At 38.7% G+C, this 26,331-nt stretch overlaps 1 protein-coding gene across 1 annotated transcript in view; it reads right to left on the reverse strand.

Annotated features, from left to right (window-relative positions):
• Positions 1–21,674, reverse strand: part of ZNF451 (zinc finger protein 451) — a 95,736-nt gene extending 74,062 nt beyond the window's left edge. The window contains 3 exon segments of the mRNA XM_021000498.2: positions 1,422–1,502; positions 20,351–20,428; positions 21,182–21,674. Of these exon segments, the coding sequence (XP_020856157.1) occupies positions 1,422–1,502; positions 20,351–20,428; positions 21,182–21,226 (204 nt within the window). The 5' untranslated portion in view covers positions 21,227–21,674.
• Between the last annotated feature and the right edge of the window lie 4,657 nt (positions 21,675–26,331).

The raw sequence follows: 26,331 nt of genomic DNA on the forward strand, positions 1-26,331 counted from the left end.
GATACCTTAGCTCAAAAAAGAATTATTAATACTAAAAGATGAATTTCCCTCGGTAAAGAGATTATGGAAGCCCAGTTCATATGATTCAATCCCCCACACCTGGTCTTCACTATTAACTGTTAACCAGGGGCCCTATCTCTTAAAGAGAAGGGATGGAGGAACAAAGAGATACTGCTAGGTTGCATATGTTTGTGCCTATACTACACATCACATTTTTTTTGTTTGCCAAGTACAGATCAAAATGGGCAATTTCTTGGCCCACCACTAGGTTGGTCCCACGTTGGGAACAGGTGAGGCAGAAAAGCCACTGGCACACAGAAAAAACAACAGCTCTTTTGCTTAGAATGGGGAAAATGGCAATTAGAAAAGACTACTTGGGGAAGGGCCTACTTGAAATATAATATCTCTTATCACTACTTAGGGTCACTTTTGCTTTCCTTTTTTTTTCTCCTTAAAAAAAAAGTGGGGAGGGTGGCTAGCTGTTCTATACTATGGAAGAAATGAGAGGAGAGAACTTTCTGTCTACTATTGTAGGAGACTAACAATTCACATTTAGTTGGTGCATTCTTCCCAGTGATGCCATAAGTTAGGCAGTACAAACAGTGAAAATTCATTCCAATTTATGGATGAGGAAACTGAGGCTCAGAGAGGTGAAATGACTTTTTCAGGTCACACAATAGTTCTCTCCTCAGTCCACAAAAAAAGGGAGCAGCTGGTTTAAAGAATAGAGCTAAGACTGGAAATCTATCTGGCAAAGTTAACACTTAGGTCTTCTTAGTCTGTTTCCTCATAGTGGGAGCTAAGTGACATAATTAGGAAGTCATAACTGATAACTGACTAATATATCTGGGAGGGGGAATTCATGGGGTTTTTGGCTAGTTGAATTGTTAGGGAATGAATAACAATTCATGGAACCCCATTTCCTAAAGAACTTATGTTCTTCCCTTCTTTACCAAGAAGAAACAGGTGTGGAACATGTCCTCCTCAAAAAAATAATTTCTAATGCTCTAGGACTGGAGGCTTCAGTCTTACAATGTGTCTGATGAAAACAATGAGGAAAAAGGTGAATAGGAATCAAAAGGTTTGAAGTCTTCCATTTTCCCTTTATTCACACCAACTTTAAGACCTTCAGACAGGACTTACCTTAATCATTCGAAGTCTTCTCATATCCTTACTGGAAGGGTGACAGATGAAACCTAGAAGTAGAAGTTTAGTCTCTAGAGAAGATTCTGGGTGTGCTCCTCTCTCACAGCCCACCTGAGTGAGCTACACAGGCAAATCTCTGAAGGTTTCCATCACCAAATCCCTCGAAGCAGAAAAAGTATTAACTAGCTTAATGACTGGGTCTGCCCTTATCCTTGGAAAACGCCATTTTAACTGAAGAACTGGAAAATGTCATAAATAAACTGCAATGTACTTACATTAATATGAGAAGTACTAGGTCCTTCATCATCACTACTAACCAGATCGATATATTCAAGGACAGGTCTCAACGGCCCTTCCTAAAAAAAAAAAAAATTTACAAATCACTGAGCAATTCTTCAAATCAGAGCTTCTGCCATTAACTAAATGCTTTTTAGCTGAAAGGAGCAAGGGGCTAGCATTTAGAAGGAAAATCCACAAAGGCTATCCAAGTCACCAGTAAGAGCTCATGAACAAAAAGATATTATAAAACCTAAGTAGAATAAGTAGAATCTTTATGAAATAAACTGAAGCCATGCTGATCCCTTTCGAAGGGAAGAAATTGGTACCAAATTATTATACGGACATCAGGCATGAAAAACTGTATTGTATTGTAGGCCTGTCCTTGGTATCCATTTTCAATCATTCAGGATCTAAACCTTAAGAGTCATCTTCAACTCCCATCCTTTTTGTCACAAAATCTGTGCAATGGGGGTGGGGGTGGGTTGGACTATATAGCCACTGAAGTTTTTGCAGTTCTAAATCTACAATAAACCTGTATCTTTTTTTCCCCCAGTTTACTTGCAACACTTTTGTTTTTCTTTACACTATAATGTGCTGGGCATGACAATTCTCAACTCTTAAAATGACTTAACAAGGTTGATTAATTAGCTTCATAACACTGTGAGAAAACTGTTCCTAAGGCCTGGGGTCAACATGTAATCTCCATTACTGAAGGGAGAAATTACTGTGGAGAAGACTGCCTTCCTCATCACCGTCAGCAACAACCGCTGATCACCCCCGGCCCCCAGATCTCCAGCCCTGTTTCCAGTCTAGCCCTCATAGCCAGCATCTGGGGAAGGAACTCCTTTGGAGAAAGAGACTGCCATGTCCAACTTCCAATTAAGGGTCACTCACACAGCAGGCAAGCCAGCCTAGTGGAAATAGCAAGATACCCTGAAGGAAAGATAGGAGGCAGGGTCAACAAGGTAGGTCAAACCACACCTCCTCTCAGACCATTACAACAGACAGCTCAAAATCTTGCTTTGGGAACACCAATGTTTCCTGCCTACTGAATATGTAGCCTGGCTACTGCTCCTGTAGGGATTATAGCCACAGCTACTGAAGACCCAAAAAAGGAATTTCTTATCACCAAAGTCCTTGGCACAGTTAAATGGCATAGTCCTTAGCATCAGAAAATGATAGGATTTTATCAGTGGAAATGGTATTAAAGAGGCATTTCTGTCTGCTTTACCACTGCACCTTTCCAACTGACTTGCAACTGAAACCTTCCATATGTATTATCTCCCTCATTAGAATATGTAAGTGCATAATAAGCTCTTAATAAATGATTCCTGGGGCAGCTAAGTGGAGCAGTGGATAGAGCTCCAGCCTTGGAGTTGAGAGGACCTGAGTTCAAATCTGGCTTTAGACACTTGACACTTACTAGCTATATGACCCTGGGCAAGTCACTTAACCCCAACTGCCTCACCAAAAAAATAAATAAATGATTCGTTCAGTCATTCCAACACTACTAGAATGGCAGCTAAGTCATAAGTCATAACAATTCATTCATGACACTTTCCAGCCCCCTGAGAGAATTTTGAAAACTCTTTAGACAGATACTGGAAGTCTGGCCTTTTAATATCCCATTCAGACCTGTTTCAGGACCACTAAATTAAACTACTCAAGCTCACAAGTCAGCAAGAGAACCACACCTTACCAAGAATTTCTCTAAAGAGAAGTTAACCTATCCTGTCACTCCACTATCTTGCCTCCACTCCAATCTACCCTACATACCATTGCCAATCTAATTCTTTCCTGAACAACGCTTTGTGTATTTTTTTACTACTCCATGATATCCTCTGTTCCTGTCAAGATAATATCTTCACTGTACTGCATAGATGTTATTCTTATTTCTGCTTCTGTGCTGTTGTTTCACAAACAGCATCTTCTTTTCCATCCAACTACCCAAATTCTACTCATTTCAGAGTTAACATTGAGTACTAACTTCTACCCTTTTTCTCTAACCACTCTCAGGTATACTATTCTCCCTCTTTTCTGAATTCCTATAACAATTGTGGCTTATGTTATACAATTTGAGCAACAAAATACTTTGCTTCATGGGTTCTTTTATTCATTCAAAGTTCATGAGGTCCTTGAAAATCAGGCAGACAAACTTGTATTTGATTTGGGAGATGGCAGGGAAGCATTCTAAGTTTTTGAAGAGATGAACAATATAAGAGCATTTATTAAGTTCCTACCATATGCCAGCCATGTGTGAAATTTTGGGTATACAAAGTCAAAAGCCAAGTAGTAACTACACAAGGAGCCTACTATATTCAATTAGGAGGAAACAACACTTAACAGAAAAATAAGAAATACAGAGGCAGAGCCAAGATGGCAGTGACTTGCTTAAGCTGCTCCCCCAAACCCCTCCAAATACATGTAAAAAAATGGCTTTAAACAAATACCAGAGCAGCAGAACCCACAAAAAGACAGTGAAACAAATTTCCAGCTCAAGACAACCTGGAAGGGTCTCTTGCGGTGGGCTGGGAGAGAAATGCAGTTCAGCATGGGCATACACACAGGCAAAAGAGGTCCAAAAAGCCAATGAGAAGAATGCCTTAAAAAGCAGAATTAGCCAAATGGAAAAGAAAGTCCAAAGCTCAATGAAGAAAATACTTCCTTAAAAATGAGAATGGAGCAAATGGAAGCTAGTGACTTTATGAGAAATCAAAAAAAACAATAAAACAAAATCAAGAAAAAATATAAGACAATGTGAAATTTCTCATTAGAAAAACAACTGGCCTGAAAAACAGACCTAGGAGAGATAATTTTAAAATTATTGGACTACCTGAAAGCCATGATAAAAAAAAAAAGAGCCTAGACTTCTTTCAAGAAATTATCAAGGAAAACTACCCTGATATTCTAGAACCAAAGGGTAAAATAGAAATTGAAAGAATCCATCCATCATCTCCTGAAAGAGATCTCAAAATGAAAACTCCCAGCCAAATTCCAGAGCTCCTAGGTCAAGAAGGAAAATATTGCAAACAGCTAGAAAGAAACAATTCAAGTATCGTAGAACCAGTCAGGATAACACAAGATTTAGCAGTTTCCAAGTTAAAGAATCAGAAGGCTTGTACTATGACATTCCAAAAGGCAAAGGAGCTAGGATTACAACCAAGAATCACCTACCCAACAAAATAAGTATAATTCTTCAGGGTAAAAAATGGATATTCAATGAAATAAAGGACTTTCAAGCATTCCTGATGAAAAGATCAGAGGTGAACAGAAAATTTAACTTTCAAACACAAGACTCAACAGAAGCATAAAAAGGCAAAACAAGAAAGGCAAATCATAAGGGATATGGCTTAACTGTTTACATTCTTGCATGGGAAGATGACATTTGTAACTCATAAGAACTTTCTCATTTTTAGGTCAGTTTAAAGGAGTATATGATGATAGCTAAAAAATATATAATTAAGGGAGAAGAAAGGAATGTACTGGGAGAAAGGGAAAGGAAGAAGTAGAATGGGGTAAATTATCTCTTATAAAAGAGGCATATAAAAAAGCTTTTACAGTGGAGGGAAAGAGGAAGGAAGTGAGGGAGAGTGAGTGAACCTTCATCTCATCAGAAATTGGCTCAAAGAGGGAATAACACACACATTCAATAGGGTACAGAAATCTATCTTACTCTACAGGAAAGCAGAAAGGGAAGGGGATAACAAAAAAGAGGGGGTGGGAGGGTTCATAGAAGGGAGGGGGTAGTCAGAAGCAAAACACTATTGAGGAGGGACAGGATGAAAAGAGAAAAAGAATAAACAGTGGGGTGGGGAATAAGATGGAGGGAAATACAGTTAGCAATAGTAACTTCGAAAAAAATTTTGAAGCAAGTTTCTCTGATAAAGGACCTATTTCTCCAACATACAGAGAACTAAGTCAAATTTATAAAAATGAGAGCCATTCTCCAATTGATAAATGATCAAAAGAAATTATCAGTTGAGATGAAGTAATCAAAACTATCTCTACCCATATCAAAAAATGTTTTAACTCACTATTAATTGGAGAAATGCAAATCAAAACAATTCTGAGGTATCTACCTCGTATCTATTAGATTGGCTACTAGGACAGAAAAGGAAAATGACAAATGGTGGAGGGGATGTGGGGGAAAAAAGGAGATATTAATGCATTGTTGGTGGAGCTGCGAACTGACTCAACCATTCTGTAGAGCAATTCAAAACCATGCCCAAAGGGCTACAAAACCATGCATACCTTTAGTGTTAGCAATAACACTACCAGGTCTGTAACCCAAAAGATATTAACCAAAAAAAAAAAAGGACCTCTACATATAAAAATATTTATGACAGCTCTTTTCTGGGGGCAAGGAATTAGAAATTGAGGGGATGCCCATCAATTGGCAAATGGCTGAACAAACTGTGGTATGTGATTATGATGGAATACTATTATGCTGTAGGAAATGATGAGGAGGATGATCTCAGAAAAACCCGGACTTACATGAGCTGATGCAAAGTGAAATGTACTGTGTACAAAGTAACAGCCATATTTTAAGATGATCAGCTTAGTTATTCTTGCAATACAATGATCAAGACAACTCTGAAGGACTCAGGATGAAAAATGTTTTCCATTCCCAGATAAAGAACTGATGGTGTCTAAATACATACTGAAGCACACTTTTTTTGACTTCATTTTTCTTGTCGGTTTTTTTTGGTCTATGTTTTCTTTCACAACATGACTAATATGGAAATGTTTTACATGACTACACATGTAGTGCCTATATCAAATTGCCTGCCTTCTCAATGAGAGTCGTGGGAGAGGGGAGGAAGGGAGAGAATTAACAAATAAATGTTAAAAATTGTTTTCACATGTAACTGGGAAAAAGTACTAAATAAATTTTAAAAAGAAAATTTAAAAAAAAAAGAAAATATTCTGCCTCCTAATCAGCCAGAGCTAGCAAAATTAAGAAATGCCAGGGGTAGCTAGGTGGCACGGGAGATAGAGCTCTGGCCTTGGAGTCAGGAGGACCTGAGTTCAAATCTGGCCTCAGACACTTGAAACTTACCAGCTGCGAATAAACAAACAAATGAATGAATGAATGAATAAATAAGCAAATGAATAAATAAATGAATAAGTAAATAAATAAACACATGAGAATTATGAGACCTTTCTTAAAGAAAATACTGGGTACCACCAGTGTGGTTTACTCAACAGCTCAAAAAAAAAAAAATACACACACACACACACAAAAGAAAAGAAATACCAGATAGTTTGGAAGCAATTGTCCTACAAGGCTAGAATATATTGCAACATGCTGATAGTGAAGGTCTTAGGAGGATAGGATCCAACTAATAACATTGTGCTACCTAAATTAAAGATCAGTCTGAGGTATGCTTGTGTGATAAAGAATTTGATGGTATGGGACTCATCAAATGAAGACATACATATTAACATATAATAGGAGTAAGGCAGTATATAGAATGAACTCTTGAGAAGAATATGTTGAAAAGTAAATGAATTACCTTATTAATTTATATATAATGTTCTATGTTCCTTTGTGACCTATTTTATGATTGAAAGGTACATATCTATGTTTAACTCTTGATTTTATAGTGCACTTTTACCATTATCAGGTATTTGATTGTTTAACCTTGTAAAATGCACACAACTATATTGATTTTCCAAAGCACAAAAATCTGCCCAATTATTCTTCCTCACCCAATTCCCTTCTCCCTTCACTTAAACATTAGTTGAATAAAGTAAAAATATCTCTTTTTACGAGCTGATGATACATGTATGGCTTTTGAACTATATTATCATCTCAGGTCATAGAGAAAGTCTAAGTCTAATTAGACAAGACTTGGGACAATAGTCTTAAAGCTCTAAAGAGAAAAAAGGAAAGAGGAAGAGGAATACATTGTGGGGCTAGGAGAAGAGAAGGGAAAGTAAAGCTAGGGAAAATTATCTCATATAATCAGGTAGCAAGCACATATCTACACAAACAAGGGGATGGGAAAGCAGCTGACACTTCAACTTTACTCATACCTGAAAATGTGCTGAAGAAAGGAAAAATACACACAAACATACAAATATAGAATGGAGTACAAAAATATATTTCACTCAAAAGGAAATAGGAGGGAAAGGGGGAAAAAGAAAGAGTGAGAATTAAGAGGGCAGATAGGTACACATAAAATGGGGACTGGATGAAAGAGTTGTGGTATATAAATGTAACAGAATGCTAAGGTACTGGAAGAAATGAAGGCAAAGTGATGGTTTCTGAGAAACCTGGAAAAACTTGTCTGAACTTACATGATGCAAAGTGAACAAAACCAGGAGAACAATTTATACAACAACTACATGGTAAAGGCAAACAACTTTGAAAGTACTAAGAACTCTTATCAGAGTAATGACCAACTATGATTCTAGAACTAATAACAAAACGTGCTACTCCTCTCATGATAGAAAGACTCAGAGTGCAGAATGAGACAAAATATTTTTTGGATATAAACAATGTAGATATCTGTTATGACTAACAATACAAAATGGGTTTTTTCTTTGCTTTTCAATGGGGGAAGGGAATTGGGTGAGGAAAGATAAGATTTTTGCACTTTGAAAAATAAATATAGATGTGTGTGTATACACATACATATTTAATTTTTTTTAAAGTAGACTGGAATGTCTCAGGATGTGGCAAGTTCCTTCTGATTAAAGATCTTCAAGGAGAGGTTGGATTTCCGCTTGTTCAGATACCTAATCATTCACATGTTTGCCAAGGCCCCTTCCAACACTCCAATTCTTCAATTCTATATTTTGAAGCAGATTAAAAGAGCAGGTCACAAAAGTTGAAGTTGATAAACTAAAAAGCCAGGATATTTAAGAGAAAGTCAACATACATACTGAAGTCTACAAATTTAAAACTAGGGGACAAAATGGAAAGAAAGACTGAGCCGGGTACTGACTTCTTTTAAGGAAGGATGGAGAATGAAACTGGTGCTAACAGATAACTGCCACCATGATCTGATTAAGGAGACATATATGGGAAAAATCTCAAAGGAAAAGTCTACCAATGCCAGAACACAGAAGGAATGCAGGATATCTAAAGTAAGGTGAACTTTGTTTAGGATAGAAGAGAAAGATGAAAGAGGGAACAAACGAAACGTAGATCAGAATTGGATGGAGATTAGAAGAGAAATGGCAGAGGTGGTTAGAGATGATAAAAGTTTTGTCATCCTTGATCATCAGCCTATTGGTGTTTGTAATCTTTATGTTTAGCTACATTGGGCTTCATGTGGTTTGTTGCTGGACAAATATCTGAAGCCTTCTTAGCATGGTAGAACCTGAAAAGGCCAGCACTCTCTCTGCAATACAACTGCACAGATCCCATTACAAAGTGGCTTTGGCATAGGGCTTTTGTTCAACTACTCATCTCTAGGGTTTGGAGTCAGAGGACTCTGGTTTGTATGCCTACTATCAGTGTGATTTTGGACAAGTTCACTGATTTCTTTCTTGGTCTTAGTTTCATCATTAGACTATTTGACTTTAAAGGTCTCTTCTAGCTCTAAACCTATGATTCTATGATCTCAGTCTCCAACTGTGCCGTAAGCTGAAGCAGAAAAGGTATTAAAGAAAACAAAGACAGGAGGAATAGCTAGACCAAAGCAAGTAGAAACAAAAGTTCCATGCAGGAAATAACAAATTTTAAGGGCACTAAAAGGTTAATTCTCAAGATATCTTGAGAGAAAGATAATGAATGATAGGAAGAATCATGACCACTACCAACTAACCCAAAAAAAGTGATGGAGAAGGCATCATTAACTACCAATCCATACGCCTCCTTTCTCATGGCTAGAAAATTACAAAAATGTTCTACATATGATAAAAATATTAAAAGCAGGCTTTTGTAAAAGATAGCCTACATCAAAAGCACATCTTTATTGTCACATAACCTCTAGAAAAGTACAGAGAAAACAAGGTTCTCACCATGTTTATGCTGACCATAAAAAGTATTTAATTCAATAGAACAAAATGTAGACTTAAAGCTTCTCCTCTAAAAGGACCCACCCACATAAGTTTCATTGATAGCTTCAACAAGACATTAACTTTCTTTTTTTTTAATTTTTTTTTTTATTTTTAGGCAGTTGGGGTTAAGTGACTTGCCCAGGGGTCACACAGCTAGTAAGTGTCAAGTGTTTGGTCTGAATCTGGATTTGAACTCAGGTCCCGACTTCAGGGCCAGTGCTCTATCACCGCACCACCTAGCTGCCCCGAGATTAATTTTCTTTAATAATTATTAATGATAACTAGGGCATAAAGTATGTGCACGTACACACAGACACAGACACAGACACACACACACACACACACTCTCATTAAATATATTTGTCATTTTCATGGAGGAAGTCCAGCACAAAGTACAAATGGAAAAGGGATTCTTTATAAAGTCCTTCAGATGCCACTGTGCTAATTATAAGCACCACTGAATCTCTTAAATAAGTCAAAAACAATCAATAATTCAGTCAAAAAATCCACACCAGAAAAAACACATGGATAAAGAAGAATGCGTACTGTCCAGACTCTAATATGCAACTGGATGACCAGTTCACTTAGCTGATCTACTATTAAGTGTATAGACACCACTACCAGACAATGAATTGCACTTAGAACTGAAATGGAGGAAGAAGGAGGAATAGATGACATTTGGAAAACTGTGCAGTGCTTTAATGAACCCAAGGTTTTCTCTAAGGAAAAAACAAACAACAAAACACCAATATTATTAAGTTTTATGACTACAAATCTTGGAATATTATGACCCAGTGGGCCTAACAGGCTGCAGCATATTATTACTATAAATGATTTCTACTAAAGATAGGGCATCAAAGACATTATCCACATGTTTTATGACTACAGAAGAGGTTGGGGCCAGTTACACAGTAAAATGAGAGACAGGACAAAACAAGAAAATGATAAATGTTGGAGAAGATGTGGGAAAACCGGAACATTAATGCATTGTTGGTGGAGTTGTGAAATGATCCAACCATTTTGAAGAGCAATTTGGAACTATGCCCAAAGGGCTATAACAATGTGCATACCCTCTGACCCAGCAATAGCACTTCTAGGGCTATATCCCAAAGAGACCAAATGGGAAAAGGACCCATATGTACAAAAATATTTATAGCAGCTCTTCTTCTTCAGGCCCTGAAGTCAGGACCTGAGTTCAAATCCTGCCTCAGACCAAATACTTGACACTTACTAGCTGTGTGACCCCTGGGCAAGTCACTTAACCCCAACTGCCTAAAAATAAAAAAATTTTTAAAATTAAAAAAAGAAAGTTAATGTCTTGTTGAAGCTATCAATTGGAAATTAAGAGGATGCCCACCAATCGTGGAATGGCTTAACAAGTTGTGGTATATGAATGTAATAGAATACTACCGTGCTATAAGAAATGATGAACAGGCTGATTTCAGGAAAACCTGGAAAGACTTGTATGGCCTGATGCTGAATGAAATGAGCAGAAACAAGAGAATGTTGTACACAGTAACAGCCATGTTGTGCAATGACTAACATTGATAAATTTAACCCTTCCCAGCAATACAAGGATCTAAGACATCTCCAAAGGCCTCATGATGGAAAATGCTATCCACATCCAAAGAAAGAACTATGGAGTTTGAATGCAGATCAAAGCACATTATTTGCTATTTTTTTTTCTTCTGTTGAGTTTTGTTTCCTCCTTCAGGTGGTTCCTCCTATTGGTTCTAATTCTTACTTACAACATCACTAATGTGAAAATATGTTTAATAGGAATGTATATATATATATAGCCTATATCAGATTATGTGCCATCTTGGGGAGAGTGGTAGGGAGGAAGGGGGAGAAAAATTTTTAAACTCAAAAGCATATGGAAGTGATTGTTGATAAATCAAAATAAATTAATAAAAAAAAAAAGAAACAGTGCCTGGCAAGTAGTAGGTGCTTAATAAATACTGATTCATCGGGGGCAGCTAGGTGGCGCAGTGGATAGAACACCGGCCCTGAAGTCAGGAGTACCTGAGTTCAAATCCAGCCTCAGACACATAACACTTACTAGCCATGTGACCCTGGGCAAGTCACTTAACCCCATTGCCTAGCCAAAAAAAAAAAAAAAAGAAACCATAAATACTGATTCATCAGAAAAAAAAAAAGAGACAGATGAGCAGCCCAAGCGCTTCACAAGTATTACCTATGTAATGTCAGAAGGTTTCCTATGTGTTGGGTGGACCCTCTAGGAAAGATTAACAAGGACAAAAGTCACTCAAGATGAGGAATAGCTGACCTGCAACCTGTGCAGTTGGCAGTATTCACATTGATGAGATCCTAGATTTGCTGATGCACAGAAGCAATTATATTATTTTGTACTGTCAATAATTTCATGGTATTAGTCCCATCTCTATCTCCTTAGCTAATCTGTAAGCTCCTTAAAAACAGAGACCCAATTTGTACTTCTCCTGGATTATCATAAGCACTTACAAAAGGACTAGACAATCCATAAAATACTCTTACTTCAAATTTATTAAAAATCTTTTCATTCAATTTCTCTTGCTCTAGGAGACCAGTTAAAACGTTTGAATCAAAAAAAGCAACGTAACCCTGATGCCTCAACAACTAATAATTCAAAGAATATTTCAGAGAAGCATCAACCTGAATAGCAAAATCCAAGAAAAAAACCAATGGGTCATCTTTTCAGCATAACATCACAAATTAGACCCATAGGCACTTAAGTGATAACAGCAAGAACTATGGAAAAGGGATGGTACAGGATATCTGAGCTAGTCATATCCTCCCAAAGAGCTGTTAATATCAACCAGGGGAACTTGGAGCCAAACCTGTGAGCAGAAAGGGGCCATGGTGATAGCCCTCTAAACCGAACTTAGAGCCAGACGTCAGCAGCAGAAGATTGTAGAGCTGTAACTCTACAGTAGCAGCAACACCAGATAAAAGAGGCCAGGATGATTAAGACCATTACAATCCCACCAGAAATGCACAAAGCCTAACCAAACCAAAGTCCAAATCCACGAAGAAAGGCTGGGAAAATGAGAAAATAAAAAAAGACACCAGGGATGCAGAAGAATAATTTCAAAATACCTACAAAGACTCAAAACACAAACATATACACATATTGAGCTTGCACACAAGATCAATTAAAATTCCTAACAGAAATGATGCATGAGTGTTTTTTTTAAGTTTAAAAAATGATTATAACAAATTAAAGAGCTGGAGGAAAGAACTGAAAAAGAAATGAGAGCTACAGAAGAAAGAACTGGAAAGAGAATTAATTAACAGGCACAAGAGGTTATACTGAGCCAAGTAACAGATTCTCTGAAAATTACAATGTGCCAAACAGAAGTCACTGACTGCATAAGCCAACAAGAAACATTTTTAAAATTCAAAAGCTTGAAATAAGTAAAGAAAACATAAGATAATATTTTTCTTTTTAATTTTAATTTTCAGCTTCAAATTCTGCCCCTCTCTTCCCTCATACATTGAGAAGGCAAGAATACAATGACCCATTATACATAGGGAAGTCACGCAAAACATCCAGCAATGTTCTGAAGAAAAATGAAAAGAAAAAAATATACTATCTGAGGGTGGATGCCATTTTTCTGGTAGATTAAACAAACCAAAAAAACAAAACTTGACCTGGGAAACAGATAAGTTAAGATAATTTTTAAAAATCACTGGATTTACCTGAAAGCCATAACCAAAAAATAGCATAGGCATCATATTTCAAGAAATCATGAAAGGAAAATACCCAAACATGGTATTAGAATAAGAAGGCAAAATAAAATAAGAAAGAATACACTGATCACTTACTGAGAGAAACAAAAAAACCAAAAACCAAATGATTGATTGTAAATTACTTTGAACTCATGTAAATTTAGACCAAAATATTAACAAGGAGTTGAAGCAAACACAGAATTTTAGAAGACTGAGGTACTAAAGACCTCTGACAATTCTGAATGCAAATAAAGAGTATAAATGTTTCTTAATTGTGCTTTTTCATAGAGTTCAGCTGAGAAAGGGAAAAGAGCTACTGGGTGATGGTTTGAGGGGGTGATAGGGTCTAGTGAAGTTTTTTTAAGGATATTAGAGAGTTAGGCATGTTTGAAGGCAATGGAAACAACCAGTTGATAGGGAAAGATTAAAGGATTGGAGAGATACAGGATAAGATCAAGAACAAAACTTTTTAGGAGCAGACTTTATAAAGCAAGGTTATTTGTACTAGAGAATACAATGATAGATTAATTAGCCAGTCATAAAAAAGCAAGTTTTAAAACTCAATATTCATTACACATATTACAAAAGTAGACACTGTTCCTCCCTAGGAGAAGGATCTTCCTTTTCTAGTCCTGAACATTAGAAGAGCAATATGCTATTACGTAAGGAAATTTTTTAAAAACAGGGAAAAAATTTTTTTTCAACTTGCTTAAAAAGTCACCTTTAAATGGGAGTAATTGCCTATAAGTATCTAAAAGGTAGGTATTGTCTCCACTCATAAACTATTATTTATCATTTGCTCTGGGCCTTCCACTTTCAAAGTAATGGAACATGGTATATTCATTCCTCATGGGCACGGACTATTTGGGTCTTTTGTTTGCATCCCCAGTGACAGAGGTTCCCAAAATAGGTGATGCTGCCCCCTGGGAGGGGCTGGAAGAATGCGAAGGAGGGGAAGAGACATAGCCTTGGGTGCAAAATGGGAGGATTAAATAAAAATAAGGGGACAGTGAAAGCATAAGGAAAGAAAATAAGAAAATTTGAAAAACCATTTGTACATGTTTCATATGTTGTGTAACTGAATTAAAGTCATAGTGATTACATTATTTTTCAAATAAACACACCAAATGCAAATTATACCCATCAGTGGTCAAGCCTGCCAACAGGTCTTAACAAGCAAGTATTGGCAGGTGAGCATGTTGTGTGTTGTTGGGAAGGCCAGTATGCACTGGAAGGAATGTGTGCATGATTTGTATAATAATACGATACTATAGGGTTACATGACACAATATTGTGTCATCAAAATTTCAATGCAGGAAAAACCCCACAAATTTACAATAAATTATCAAATTTAAGATGCATCATTTAATTTATTTTTTTTTTGAAATGATGCAAATTTTAAAAAAAAAGTTAAAGGGTTAAAGAAAGTCGATTTCCAGGGGGCGCTGAGTAATTTTTTTTTTAAAGGGGGCAGTAGGCCAAATAAGTTTGGGAAACCTCTGGTCTAGTACATCACCTGGTACAAAATAGATATTTAGTGTTTTTTGAGTTAAAAGTGCTTTACAATCAATTATTTTTATTAGAAATTCTTGTACCATTTGAATAACGAACTGATATTCTTATTTCATATATGAGAAAATAGACTGTTACAGGGCTCAGATGATTTGGAAGTAGAGATACATTACATAGATTGTTAGAGGAGAATATTCTAATGTTTTCCAAAGTTTTAATGAAATGAAAGGTTTTATGTCCTCTACACTAGACTGGAATCTCTTGAGAAAAGAAGTTAAATCAATGGCGCATTATCACTGCTTCAATAATTTGGGGGAACTATCAATATATTAATCAGAAAAATTAATCAAAGAAGAAAAAAACTTAAGTCTTGAGGGAATTACAGGTTCTAGTCTGAAGAGCTCTTATTAAACAGCATTTAGTTCAATTCTTTCATTTTTCATATGAAAACCAATCAGGGTAGTTAAGTGACTTCCCTAATAGGGTCACTCAGATAGTAAAGATTCAAACCAAGACCCCTTATCTCAAAATCCACTGTACCACACAAATGCTAGGGCCATTTATAAGTTTTTAAGAACATGGAGGTGAAAACAATCACAGGAAAGCAAATGTTTTATGTATACTTCTGTGCATATGCTTTAAAATCTCCCGTAATCAAAATTTTTTTCTTAAAAACAAAAAACCTGACCTATTCTAAGTCAAAGAGTACTTAAAGGTAGGAGCAGGAAGGACTCTAGGTTTTCTTATGCACACCTCCATAGTTCAACTAGGAATCATGAAATACTATATTCTTTAATCTCTCACTTTCAGTTACAATAATTGTGTGACTGGCTGCAGAGGTCTCACACACACACACTCCAGCAAAGATTTAAAAAGATCAAAAGACCAAATAATGGTTAAAAAAAAAATCCAATAGTAAGCACCTTCATCCAGTGCACAACTGCACAAAAGGTTCCAGTGGAAGACAGGTACACTTCCCGGCTGATCAGAGAATTCAGGAGCACCTGAAGCCTCTCTACCCAGAAGGCAAGAAAACAAGAATAGTTGAAGAAGCTATGTACAGGATGAGAAGAAGATGAGGCAACAGGGCAGGAAACCAGCAGTGCTAACTCAGGCAGAGAACACTGCACTTTGATCTGAATGAGTTGATCCAATGGATCCCAAAGACCACAGAGCTCTGAAACGGGACAATGCAAGAAGTTTGAAACCTGCCAGGGCTCTATAAGGAGACATATCAGAGAAAGTAGAAGCTAGCAGCAAGCAATGGAGGTTAGACTCGAGGACCAACCAAACCATCCAAAAAATGCAAGGAGGGAGTGGATCCTAGCCCTGGCACAAAGGTCCAAAACAGTAACTAAGTAAACAGGAATCACAGAACACTACTGCAAAAAATCACAGATCTAGAGTGGTGTCCAAGAGACAAACTTAGAAAAGAATCATTCCACAAAAATGACAAAGCAAAGGCTTAGAGAAAAAAGTGGCCTGGGCATAAAGACTATTAAAGAGTACCTGGAAGAAAAGAAGCAAAAAATAAAAAGATGAAATTATAAGTGATATTAGAAAGCTCCAGAGAAAAGAATCAGGAGAATAAATAACAGAATAGAATTTAGAAAACTTTACTCAAGTATTAGACTACCTGAAAATTAAAAAGGACCAAACAGAAATCAATGATTCCACAACAGAAGAAATACTAAAACAAAATCAGAAGAGTGGAAAAAATAGAAGAAAATGTAAAGTATCTACTACCAAAAATGACTGATCTGGAAAATAGGTCAAGGAATTAAATTTAAGAAATCTTCAAACTCTCCGAAAACCAACACTCAAAAATAAATAAGTAGAAATACAGACACAATTAAATCCTGGATACATTATGTCCTTTAAGTTGTTCTTAAAACAGCCTCTCTCTCTATAAAATCCCTTGACTGTATGCTTACAATTTCAGAAAATTCATTCCAAACTATAGTAGAAAACAACAATATTTATCAAGACAAAACAGTCAATAGGCTATAGTCACTCTTGAAAATAAGTAACACTCAGACTTTCATCCAAAAAACAGCCTAACTTTTATGCTTTCTGGCACAGAAATGTAAACAAGCATATCACACCTATTCTGTTAAAGTAATTTGGGAAATAAAGCTATTCAAAATATGTATGACTCTTAGAAAATTACCATGATGACATCCCAACAAAGATGCAGCCCACCCTCCTAATTAGTATGTCTCTAGCTAGGTCACTATTTTATGAGGGGCCTCAGCCACAATGACTTCACTCCCTATTGGACTTCCTCTCTGAAATTTCTTTCCATCTCCTCATCAGTAGCATTACCCTCACAACAAGCTCCCCTTAATAAGTTGTCTTCCTCCCACTCCAGAATCTCAGCTCCTTGAGGGTAAAGGATGATTTTGTTCTCACATTAGGTGCTTACTTACTGCTCAATTTATGATACAGATATAAGCTGGGAAAATCTACAATAGTTTCTCAAGTGTGTTTTAGCTTTTTTAAGATGCTTATCTCATTGTTACTGAGTGGTTTTCTTTGTGACCCCATTTGGAGTTTTCTTGGCAAAAATACTGGAGTGGTTTGCCATTTCCTTCTCCAGCTCATTTTACAGATGAAGAATTGAGGCAAACAAGGTTAAGTGACTTGCCCTGGGTCACACAACTAGAAAGTATTTGAGCCTCAGAGTTTTATTTTTATCTCCAATTCTCAGTACTAGGGCTAAGAATAAAAGATTCTGTGATCAGGTTAGAAGTATACTCCTTCTGGTAAGCATTCTTGCTCACCTGAGTAAAAAAGAAATTATGATGCAACAACTACTTGCTTTTTAAAAAACTACTACCTTGTAAGAAGACAAGCTAAAAATACCAACTCTTCTGCACCACCCTATTCAGAAGTTACTTGTCTCTCAGGATTATTTAAGCAAATTTGTACATATTATGCTTAATATTAATTTGGTCCCACATCTATGTTCTAATCACTCATAGTAAAAGCATAAAATTTACCTCTAGAAGCTCTTGGAGAGGTCAGTTAGTCCAAACCACTAGTTATACAGATGAGAAATTGAGACCCAGAGAATGTGACAAATGATACAGACTATAAACTAGCAGGGCTGCAATTCAAATCAGGCCCTTACAACTACAAATCTAATTCTTCCTACTGTACCAAACACAATTTATAATGCTTCCAAGTATTAGGAACCACCATCCATCCTACCACTAATTAGTAAGAAAACAAGGAGTCTGTTTCAGTGAAGACTTTCCAAACAATCCTATTAAGTTACTTGAATAACAATGTGACTAGATAATGGCCTAAATATTTCATAACAAGTGGTTTATTTAGTAGGCCTTAACCATGTGCAAACCAAGATAAACAAGAGGAGATACTCTAGGTCCTAGAGGACCTAGGAGAACCTGTGGCCTCTCTAGGTCCCCTTAAGTGTGGCCCTCTGACTAAATCCAAACTTCATAAATTTGTTCTGTGAAGTTTGGATTCAGTCAAAGGGCCATACTTAAGGGAACCTAGAGGGCCATACTTGGCCTCAAGGCCACAGGTTCCCCACCCCAGCTCTAGGTCAATCAGAATTACCATAAAACCTTAGCTATCTGAAGTCTTGAAAAAATAAGTTGTTCTGGATGGGTGAGGATTCAATACAGCAACAGTCATAGTAGCACAGTTTCCCTTACAAGTTGAGAGGTAGATAATAAAAGTTATCAATACCTCTATAAAGCATCTAAGCACAGAGATGTATGTAACCGAGTTACATAGTCACATAACTAATAGGTGGCAGAGCTTTAACTTGAATTTAGGTCTTCTAAATCCAAATGCTATGTTCTTTCCACTATATAATGACTTTATTTTTAAGCACCAAAACTTTCTCATCTTATCCACTTTGGTTGTAAATATTGTCTAAAATATATACTCAACATAAATGAACATTCTTAACAGTACAGGATTATTGACTATAAGGGGAATTTGCCCCTAAAGTAAACGATCCTAACACAAGCTGTGCTTTTAAGGTATTTTGGGTCTGCTTTCTATTTACTGATGATGCTTTCCTTGTGCTTGACTACATTCTACACTAGCTCCTTTCCAGTCCAGTTGACTGTGAACTTAATAGATCACTAATACTTGTTAATGTGCCTAAAACAAAAGCAAATAGGCTATGATCCTGGAATTCAATATGCCCAAAAGTAAACACCAAATCACATTCCCAAAACCTTCCATTTCCCTTACTTTACTATTTCTTTTACTTTTTCTTCTCTATTGATGGTCCAACCAATCTCTTGAGTCACCTAGACTCATCATCTCCAAGTCATTTTTGACTCTTTCCTCTCCCTCATATCCAATGTTGCTAAGATCTATGTCTATTTTACCTCTGCAATATTTCATCTATATTCTCCTCTCAATTCCCACTGCAGCAACCTTAGCTCAGATCTTCATCAATGACCTCTCTTGAACATGGAACTACTGTAAAGAAAAGGTTTCATTATCTGGTCTTCCTGTCCGCAATCTATCGCATCTCCAAATCCTCCAATGCACAAGCTTCACATCACACTGCTCTCATCATGTTGTTCCTCTCCTCAAAAAACCTTTGCAACTACCTATAAGTATAAAATAAGTTCCTGTCCTTGGTATTTTCAAGGCCATCTATAAATTCTCTCAAACCTACCTTTCTAGCTTTAACTCTCTGGCCATTATTCTCATTCTGCACTCCATCTACTATCTGTCTCTGGGCTTTTTACTCATTCTGTTCCCCCATCTCCAGCTACTAAAATCCCACTCTTGAAAATCTCAAGGCTCAACTCAGGTTTCACCTCCTCCATGAAGCCCTGGGGACTACTCTTCTTCCACCTGAAACACTATCATTCTCAAATTCCTCACAGCACTTTGGCTCTCTCCTTCAACCTTACAAATTCCACTTTCTATATGCTTATTTGTGTTATGTTTCACCTCCACAGTCAGGTGGTAAACTTTCGAGAAATTGCCTTGTTTCATCTTTGTGTGTCTAGCACCTAGTAGTGTCTTTCAAACAGCAAATGGATGACAAATATTTGGTGAATTGAAGTGTGTGGACTTTGTAGTATCTACTTTAGCTTCTTAGATGCTTCTATGCTTCTCAACTGCAATGCCTCTTCCAGCAAGGTGAAGTTGCTTAACAGCTGAACTCCAAACTGATGAGGCATTATGGTGTAGGAAAAATAGCAAGGCACAGAGGAGATAAGGCAGCATACTGAGGAAAAGGCACATAGGTTTGGTTCCCCACTCTGCCATTTCCAAATTGTGTTACCTCGAACAAGTCACTTATCTTTTCTAAGCCTTACTTTGAGGAAGCTGCTTCAGATTACCTCCAAGGTCACTTCTTATTCTAAATAGATTTTATGTGGTGCTAAGCTTGGAGTTAGGGGAAAAAATGCTGGAAACCTGGATCTGACAATTCCTTGCTGCTGTTCAAGCAGCAAGTCTCGTCTCTGGTACCTCAGTTTCCTCACCTGTAAAATGGGATAATTATTTTAATATAAACCTCACTGGGTTGTTTTGGACTCAAAACAAGCTAATGCCTGAAAATGCTTTGAAACCCCAACAGAAAAGCTAGCTCTTAATATTACCGTGTAATGATGGATTAAAGGCATCAGTTACTATGGTAAAACTGAATGCAACAGCTACTTACACTAACAAACTGAATGTCATCTTCAGTGTCTTCCTTTGGTGACTCAGTCTCAGAGTCAGTTGAAGATAATTCCATTATCTGCACAACACAAACCAAAACATTCTTTATTAACTCTATAGCAAGGTAGTTCTTCACACCACTTTTTTTCACTCCCTTAAGATGTACACTGCAGGAACAACCGGAACTAATAGCAAAGGGAGGAAACCCACTAGAGTACTCAGAAAAGACCCGATGTTAAGATGTAAATGAAAGTAAAGAACAGGCAGGGCACAGGCATGCCCTGATATTTTCATGGATACTGAGGGCGCGGTGAGGGGGTCGAGACAGTAAAGTGAGGTGGGTTTCCCCACAGCCCGAGTCACTGGGTTCCAAATACCTCCCCAAATAAGGAGAGAGGCGCGCGCGGGGCTGAGCAGCAACCCTATCTCACAATGCTCGTCTCCTCCTCCTTCACAATGCAGCCTCGGGCAGCAGAGCCGGTAACAGCTGCAGAAAACTCTGCACTCGGTGCAAGGCGGCCGAGGCTCAGCCCCGCCGCTGGCCATTGTTGCAGAAGCAACAGCCCGCTTTGCACCAGGTAGGCCCCCTTCCACTCCACGCCACGCCACCCCGTAAGGGGCCCCGCGGGCTCCCGCAAGCTGCACCCCTGCTACTGCCCTCCTCCTCCCCCGCCCCCACCCAGGGCCGAGGTGGATGTTGCATCAGGCCCCTCCAGCATCGGAAGGAAACCTAACTCGCGGTCCCCCTAGCACTCCGTGCCCCGCCGTCCTCTCGGCGGGGCGGCTGCAGCCTCGGGGCGGTCACGGTCACGGGCTTGTGCTTTTCACCCACCTCGGAACCCGGCTCCCCCTTTTTTTCCGGCTGTTCCTCTGACATCTTCCCCTGGCCGCCGCCGCCGGGGCACCCCTCGCGGCCGGGGCTCGCTTTCCTTCCCCAATCCCTTCCCGCCTCTCCGCGCCGCCGCCACCGAGCGGGGGACCCGCCCCCGCGTGACCGCCTACACAGGCAAAGGGGGGGAGGGAAAGGAAGCAACGGGAGCTTCCACTTCAAAAGTAGCCACAGGCCGAGGCGCTGGCTGGCTTCCTGCTGCCGCCGCCGCGGAAAGAAACCAATCCCAAAGAACTCCTAATCCCTCTCTTCTCTCCCGTAACAGCCCGCTTCTACCCCCGGGCCACCGCACAGGCTTCTGGGATTTGTTGTTCTCCCCGGGTCCGAAGCGGGCGCCGGAGACGCGGAAAGAAAGACCGCGGCCGGGAAAGCCAAGAAGCTAGCAAAGCGCGGAGGAGCATGCGTACTCAGTCCCGCTGACAGGGCACGCTTGGTGGGAGGGGTGAGCAGGAGGTGGAGGAAAGGGATGGTTTGAAATGGGCCCCGGAGTGGGGAGGAGTTTTAGAGTTTTTGTATTAACTTTAAAGTAACAGTCTCTTCCTCCTCTTTTCAACCCTAAACCCTAGGTCGCCTTGTTGTGCCTTGAACCCTCCCTTTTGCTGCCCTTTCTCACACCCCACCCCCACCCGCATGTGGTGTGGGGACAAGCAGGGCCCCGTTCAGGAAGGGCTAATGTGTGTGGAAAAAGGCAACTGAGTATGAAATATGTACATCCTCTTATGATTTCCACGTTAGGCCTTCCTGTTCCTAGTAAATACTTTGTCCCTGCCTTTGTCTTTCTCCTACAATCCTACTCTATTTTTTCTCTGTCCCCTACTAGCACTGGAAGAACAATCCACAGCTCCATGCTGCTCCCTCAAGAAACTCTGCAGGGATGATGGCCCTTCAAGTAAATGGCAAATGGAAGGATGGGTAGAGCCTCTCAAATCGTGTGGCCAATAGCCCAGGCATTTCCATGGATGGTCAAAGAAGGGGGATCATGAGAATGTGTCATTAAATAGGTAATAAAGGGATTTGGGCCTTCATGGGCCTTTCAGAATAACTATGGTGACACACAAGGACAAATCACATGGATTATCTTGTCAGTCATAAGCCAGTGGTCTGATTATTTGGATTTGGGAGCCTAACAAAGCTTTCTCTACTCCATATCCAGGATTAGCTGACAAGTAGTCATACCTAGTAGTAGCTAATGCTAGATGTCCAGTGACAGTCTTCTAGCGTTTTGTAGGCTACTTTGGCATATTCTCATAAGTCTTGTAGTAGCAAAAGTGAATGTATATAAAAGAAGGGGTGGAGAATGGAATATATTCCTTGAGAACCCTGGAAAAAGTGGCCTCAAATAGTCACGCTAGGTGTATAAATTCAATTGCCTTTAAGACACCTGATAGGATAACCACCCAACCAGCCTCTCACTATTTTTAGCCCTTTAGCTCTTGGGCCAAGAGTAATTCTAGGGATGAGGGAAGATTGAGAAGAAACTATGAAACAGGGAATACTATCAGAAATGCTAAAGGGCCTTTTCAAGCCCTAACATTTGATAAATTTAAGAATTAAATGCATCCTGACACTGTCACACGTGGAGTAGCAGATTGTAAACACAAACCTCCCGGGCTCCCCAAAAACCACACCCCCACTTGAGGACACGTGGGAATCTGGCTGTCAAACCGTACCGGAGCAGAGACTACACAGGGGCCACAGAATGAATGACTCAATGGCGGGATGGGTGGGAGTAAATTACAACTGTAATTGCGCCCAATAGTTTTCATTCTAGTTTTCATTGGCTGACTCTGTAGCCAATAGGCATGAGCAGCAGTCACCCTGTGATTCCTGTAGTTGTTTGACAGGGCCCTGCAACCATGTGTCTTTGCGTGGGGGTGTGGCTTCCAGCAAGTCCATGTGGTTGTGTTTACCTTCCGTCCAAGAGCCACGTGTGGGAAAGCGTGGCAGCCAACCAAGGCACAGGGTAAGATACGTCACTTTTCATGAGCCCAACCCCAAAATCTTGCTTCCGCCGCGAATATTTAAAAACATTTCCGCCCCAAAACTAACCACTCTCCAAAGGGTAATTCCTGGGGGTAAGAAAGAAGAAATATGGGTGAGGGGGAGAAGCAAGGCTTAAAGTTATTATATCTGTCAGTAGTTACCTGTAAGTCTTTCCAGTTCGGATTGAGCAACACAGATTCATCGATATTAAGCGTGGTTTGGTTCTCGATACTTGCCAAAATGTAATCTGGAGGCAAAGGCAATTTTAGGTCAACCGCCATACAATAGAGGGGGAATCCATTCCATTGAACAACTAGGTAAAGGATGGATTCCTCCAGGACCAGCTTAGTAACTTATCCAGCAGCAGCAGCATCAGGGAAGGGTGAGGAGAGGGGGAAGGGAAAGCGTGTCTCGCGATTAGTTCTGATTGGTGGGTAGGAAGGAGAGAACAGCAACTGGGGAATCCATGATTGATTTTCCTTTAGGAAAATCCACAGGGCTCCCATTCTCCTTTGGTTGCTACTTTTTAAGTAGGAATTTGGGCCTGGGGCGAATATCTTACTGGAGCTGGGGGAGGAGCGGTTCCCTTTTCCCTAGGCAGAGGAAGAAGGAGAATTAGGGGAAGCAGCAGCAGAAGATAATAGCTGACATTTAGCTAAACCTTGAGACTTGAAAAGCATTTATTTTACTTGCATGCGAAAGGAAGAGCTACTATTGGGGCTTGATACATTTGCTCTCCAGGGGTGCAGCCTGTGGTTTTAGTTAACTCAGGCATCAAATGGATAAGATGCCTGAGCCGAGCTGCGCAAAGCTCAGGCAAAAGTTCTAGTGCATATTCTGATCAGTGGAAGGGACGATGATTTTACTGAAACACTGGTCAAGTAGTGTAAAGAGAATTTCTGTCTGCTGACAGAAATATTTGGAGGCTCACACTCCCGAATAACTTTCTTCTGTGGGAAAAAAAAATTACTACAGACAAAAAAAAAAAGCAAAAGCAAATAGGCCTAGGGAGGTGAAGATGTTGACAGGTTCCCAAATGTTATTCTTATTTCCCTATAATGCTCATTTAAAAAAACTAAAATTTTAGCCAACTTTAAATGAAATTCCACTTCTCAAGTCAAATATGAAAAATAGCTGTTCAATTAGATTGTCAGGAAAGTGATATTTCCTTCATCTATTGTGGAATCAGAAGAAACATGCAAATGCAAGTGATACTAGGGAAGAAAAAAGATATAAAAATTAAGGCACTGGGAGTAATTTAAGGGTAAAAGAATGCCTCTTCTCTAGTCAGGACAAGATGCAAATTGGAGCTTCCTATTATCTCCATAATATAATATGTAAATTGTAGAAAAGCTACTTTGATCAAAGCTCTAACTTCAGGGTACAACAAACCTCACTATCAGCTGTTTATTTGCACTCTGGATAAATTATATCTAATGCCTTCCTAAATTGACATAGATACATATGTGTGTGTGTGTGTGTGTGTGTGTGTGTGTGTGTGTGTGTGTATATATATATAAACCAGAAGCCACTCCCCACTAGATTAGTCAAAAGATATGAACAAATAGCTCTTAGAAGAATTGCAAGGTATTAAAAACCACATGAAAGAATGTTTCAAATCATTAATAATTACAGAAATGAAAATCAAAACAACCCTGAGGTTCTTTTCAAGCCCTGCAAATTGACAAAAGATGGGAATAGTCAATGTTGCAGGGGTCGTGGGAAGATAAGCACAATAGTGTATTGTTAGTGGTGCTTTGCAGCAGTACAACCATTTTAGAAAGCGGTTTGGACTTATACAAATAAAGTAACTAAAATATCCAAAGATTTCATTACTGGTAGCCTCATACCCCAAGGGTGTGATTGGTAAGAAATTTCCCATATACACCAAAATATTTATAGCAGCACTTTTTGTGATAGCAAAGAATTAGAAACAAAGTAAATTTCCATGGATTGAGGAATGGCTAAACAAATTGTGGTATGTGAATGTAAAAGCATATTACTATGGTGTAAGAAATGATGAATATAATGGCTACAAAGAAGCATAAATCTACATGAACTGATTAAGAATGAAGTAAGCAGAGCTAAATAACAATATACACAATAACTAGAACAATGTAAACAAATAACAAAAAAAGCAATAGTGAATATTGCAAAATTACAAAGAACAAGCCTGGATCAAAAGAGATATGAGAAGACACCCCTAATCCTTACCTGGCTAAAGAGGTGGGAGGTCAACAAATATTTTATGTATCATATATTTTCAGACTTTTGGGATATGTTGATCAAGTAGTTAATGCTGATTTTTCTCTCTTTGTTTTAAAAAATACTGTTATGTAGGATGGCTTTCTGAAGGGAAGGAGGAAAGGATATTAGGGATTATTATAGTGATGTGAAAAATAAAAGACACTAATAAAAACTTATTTAAAATAATAATAAAAGAAAACAAAGTTTTTAGAAAAACAGGGAGGAGGAGATACAAATACTCTTGAAAATTTAAAAGGTGCTTAGGGGAGATATGTATGTGGGTATGTATGTATGTACACAAACATATGTGCAGTGAGTATGTTCTGGCCCCTCTTCTGGAGCCAGGTCAGCTACGACTGCTTCTCAGGATTATAGAGTAACCTGAGACATTTATACTTTGTCTTTTTTCTCTACCATAAGCTCAAACACTCACTGACTATGGTCTCCCTTTCTGTTAAGAAGGGCAAAGTCTAGTATCCCAACTCCATTTAATTACTTAGTATCAGTTGGTTTTTTACAAAGGTATCTTTTTCTCATAGATATAGCAAGAAAAAAATGTACAAACAACACCCCCAATTTATTGTTGTTCAGTCATTTTTCAGTTGTGTCCAACTCCCTGACCCCATTTTTTGGGTTTTCTTGGCAAAGATACTAAAGTGGTTTGCCATTTTCTTCTCCAGCTTATCTTACAGATGAGGAAACTGAGGCAAACAGGGTTAAGTGATTTGCCCAGAGTCACACAACTAGTAAGTATCTGAGGCCATATTTGAACTCAGGAAGATCAGTTTTCCAGACTCTAGGCCCAACACTTTACCTACTGTACCATCTAGCTGCCCCCAATTCCCCTAATATCTCCAGGCAAT

This window comes from Phascolarctos cinereus, unplaced genomic scaffold (genome assembly GCF_003287225.1).
Source record: "Phascolarctos cinereus isolate Bilbo 61053 unplaced genomic scaffold, phaCin_HiC Scaffold_5;HRSCAF=322, whole genome shotgun sequence".
Taxonomy (NCBI): domain Eukaryota; kingdom Metazoa; phylum Chordata; class Mammalia; order Diprotodontia; family Phascolarctidae; genus Phascolarctos; species Phascolarctos cinereus.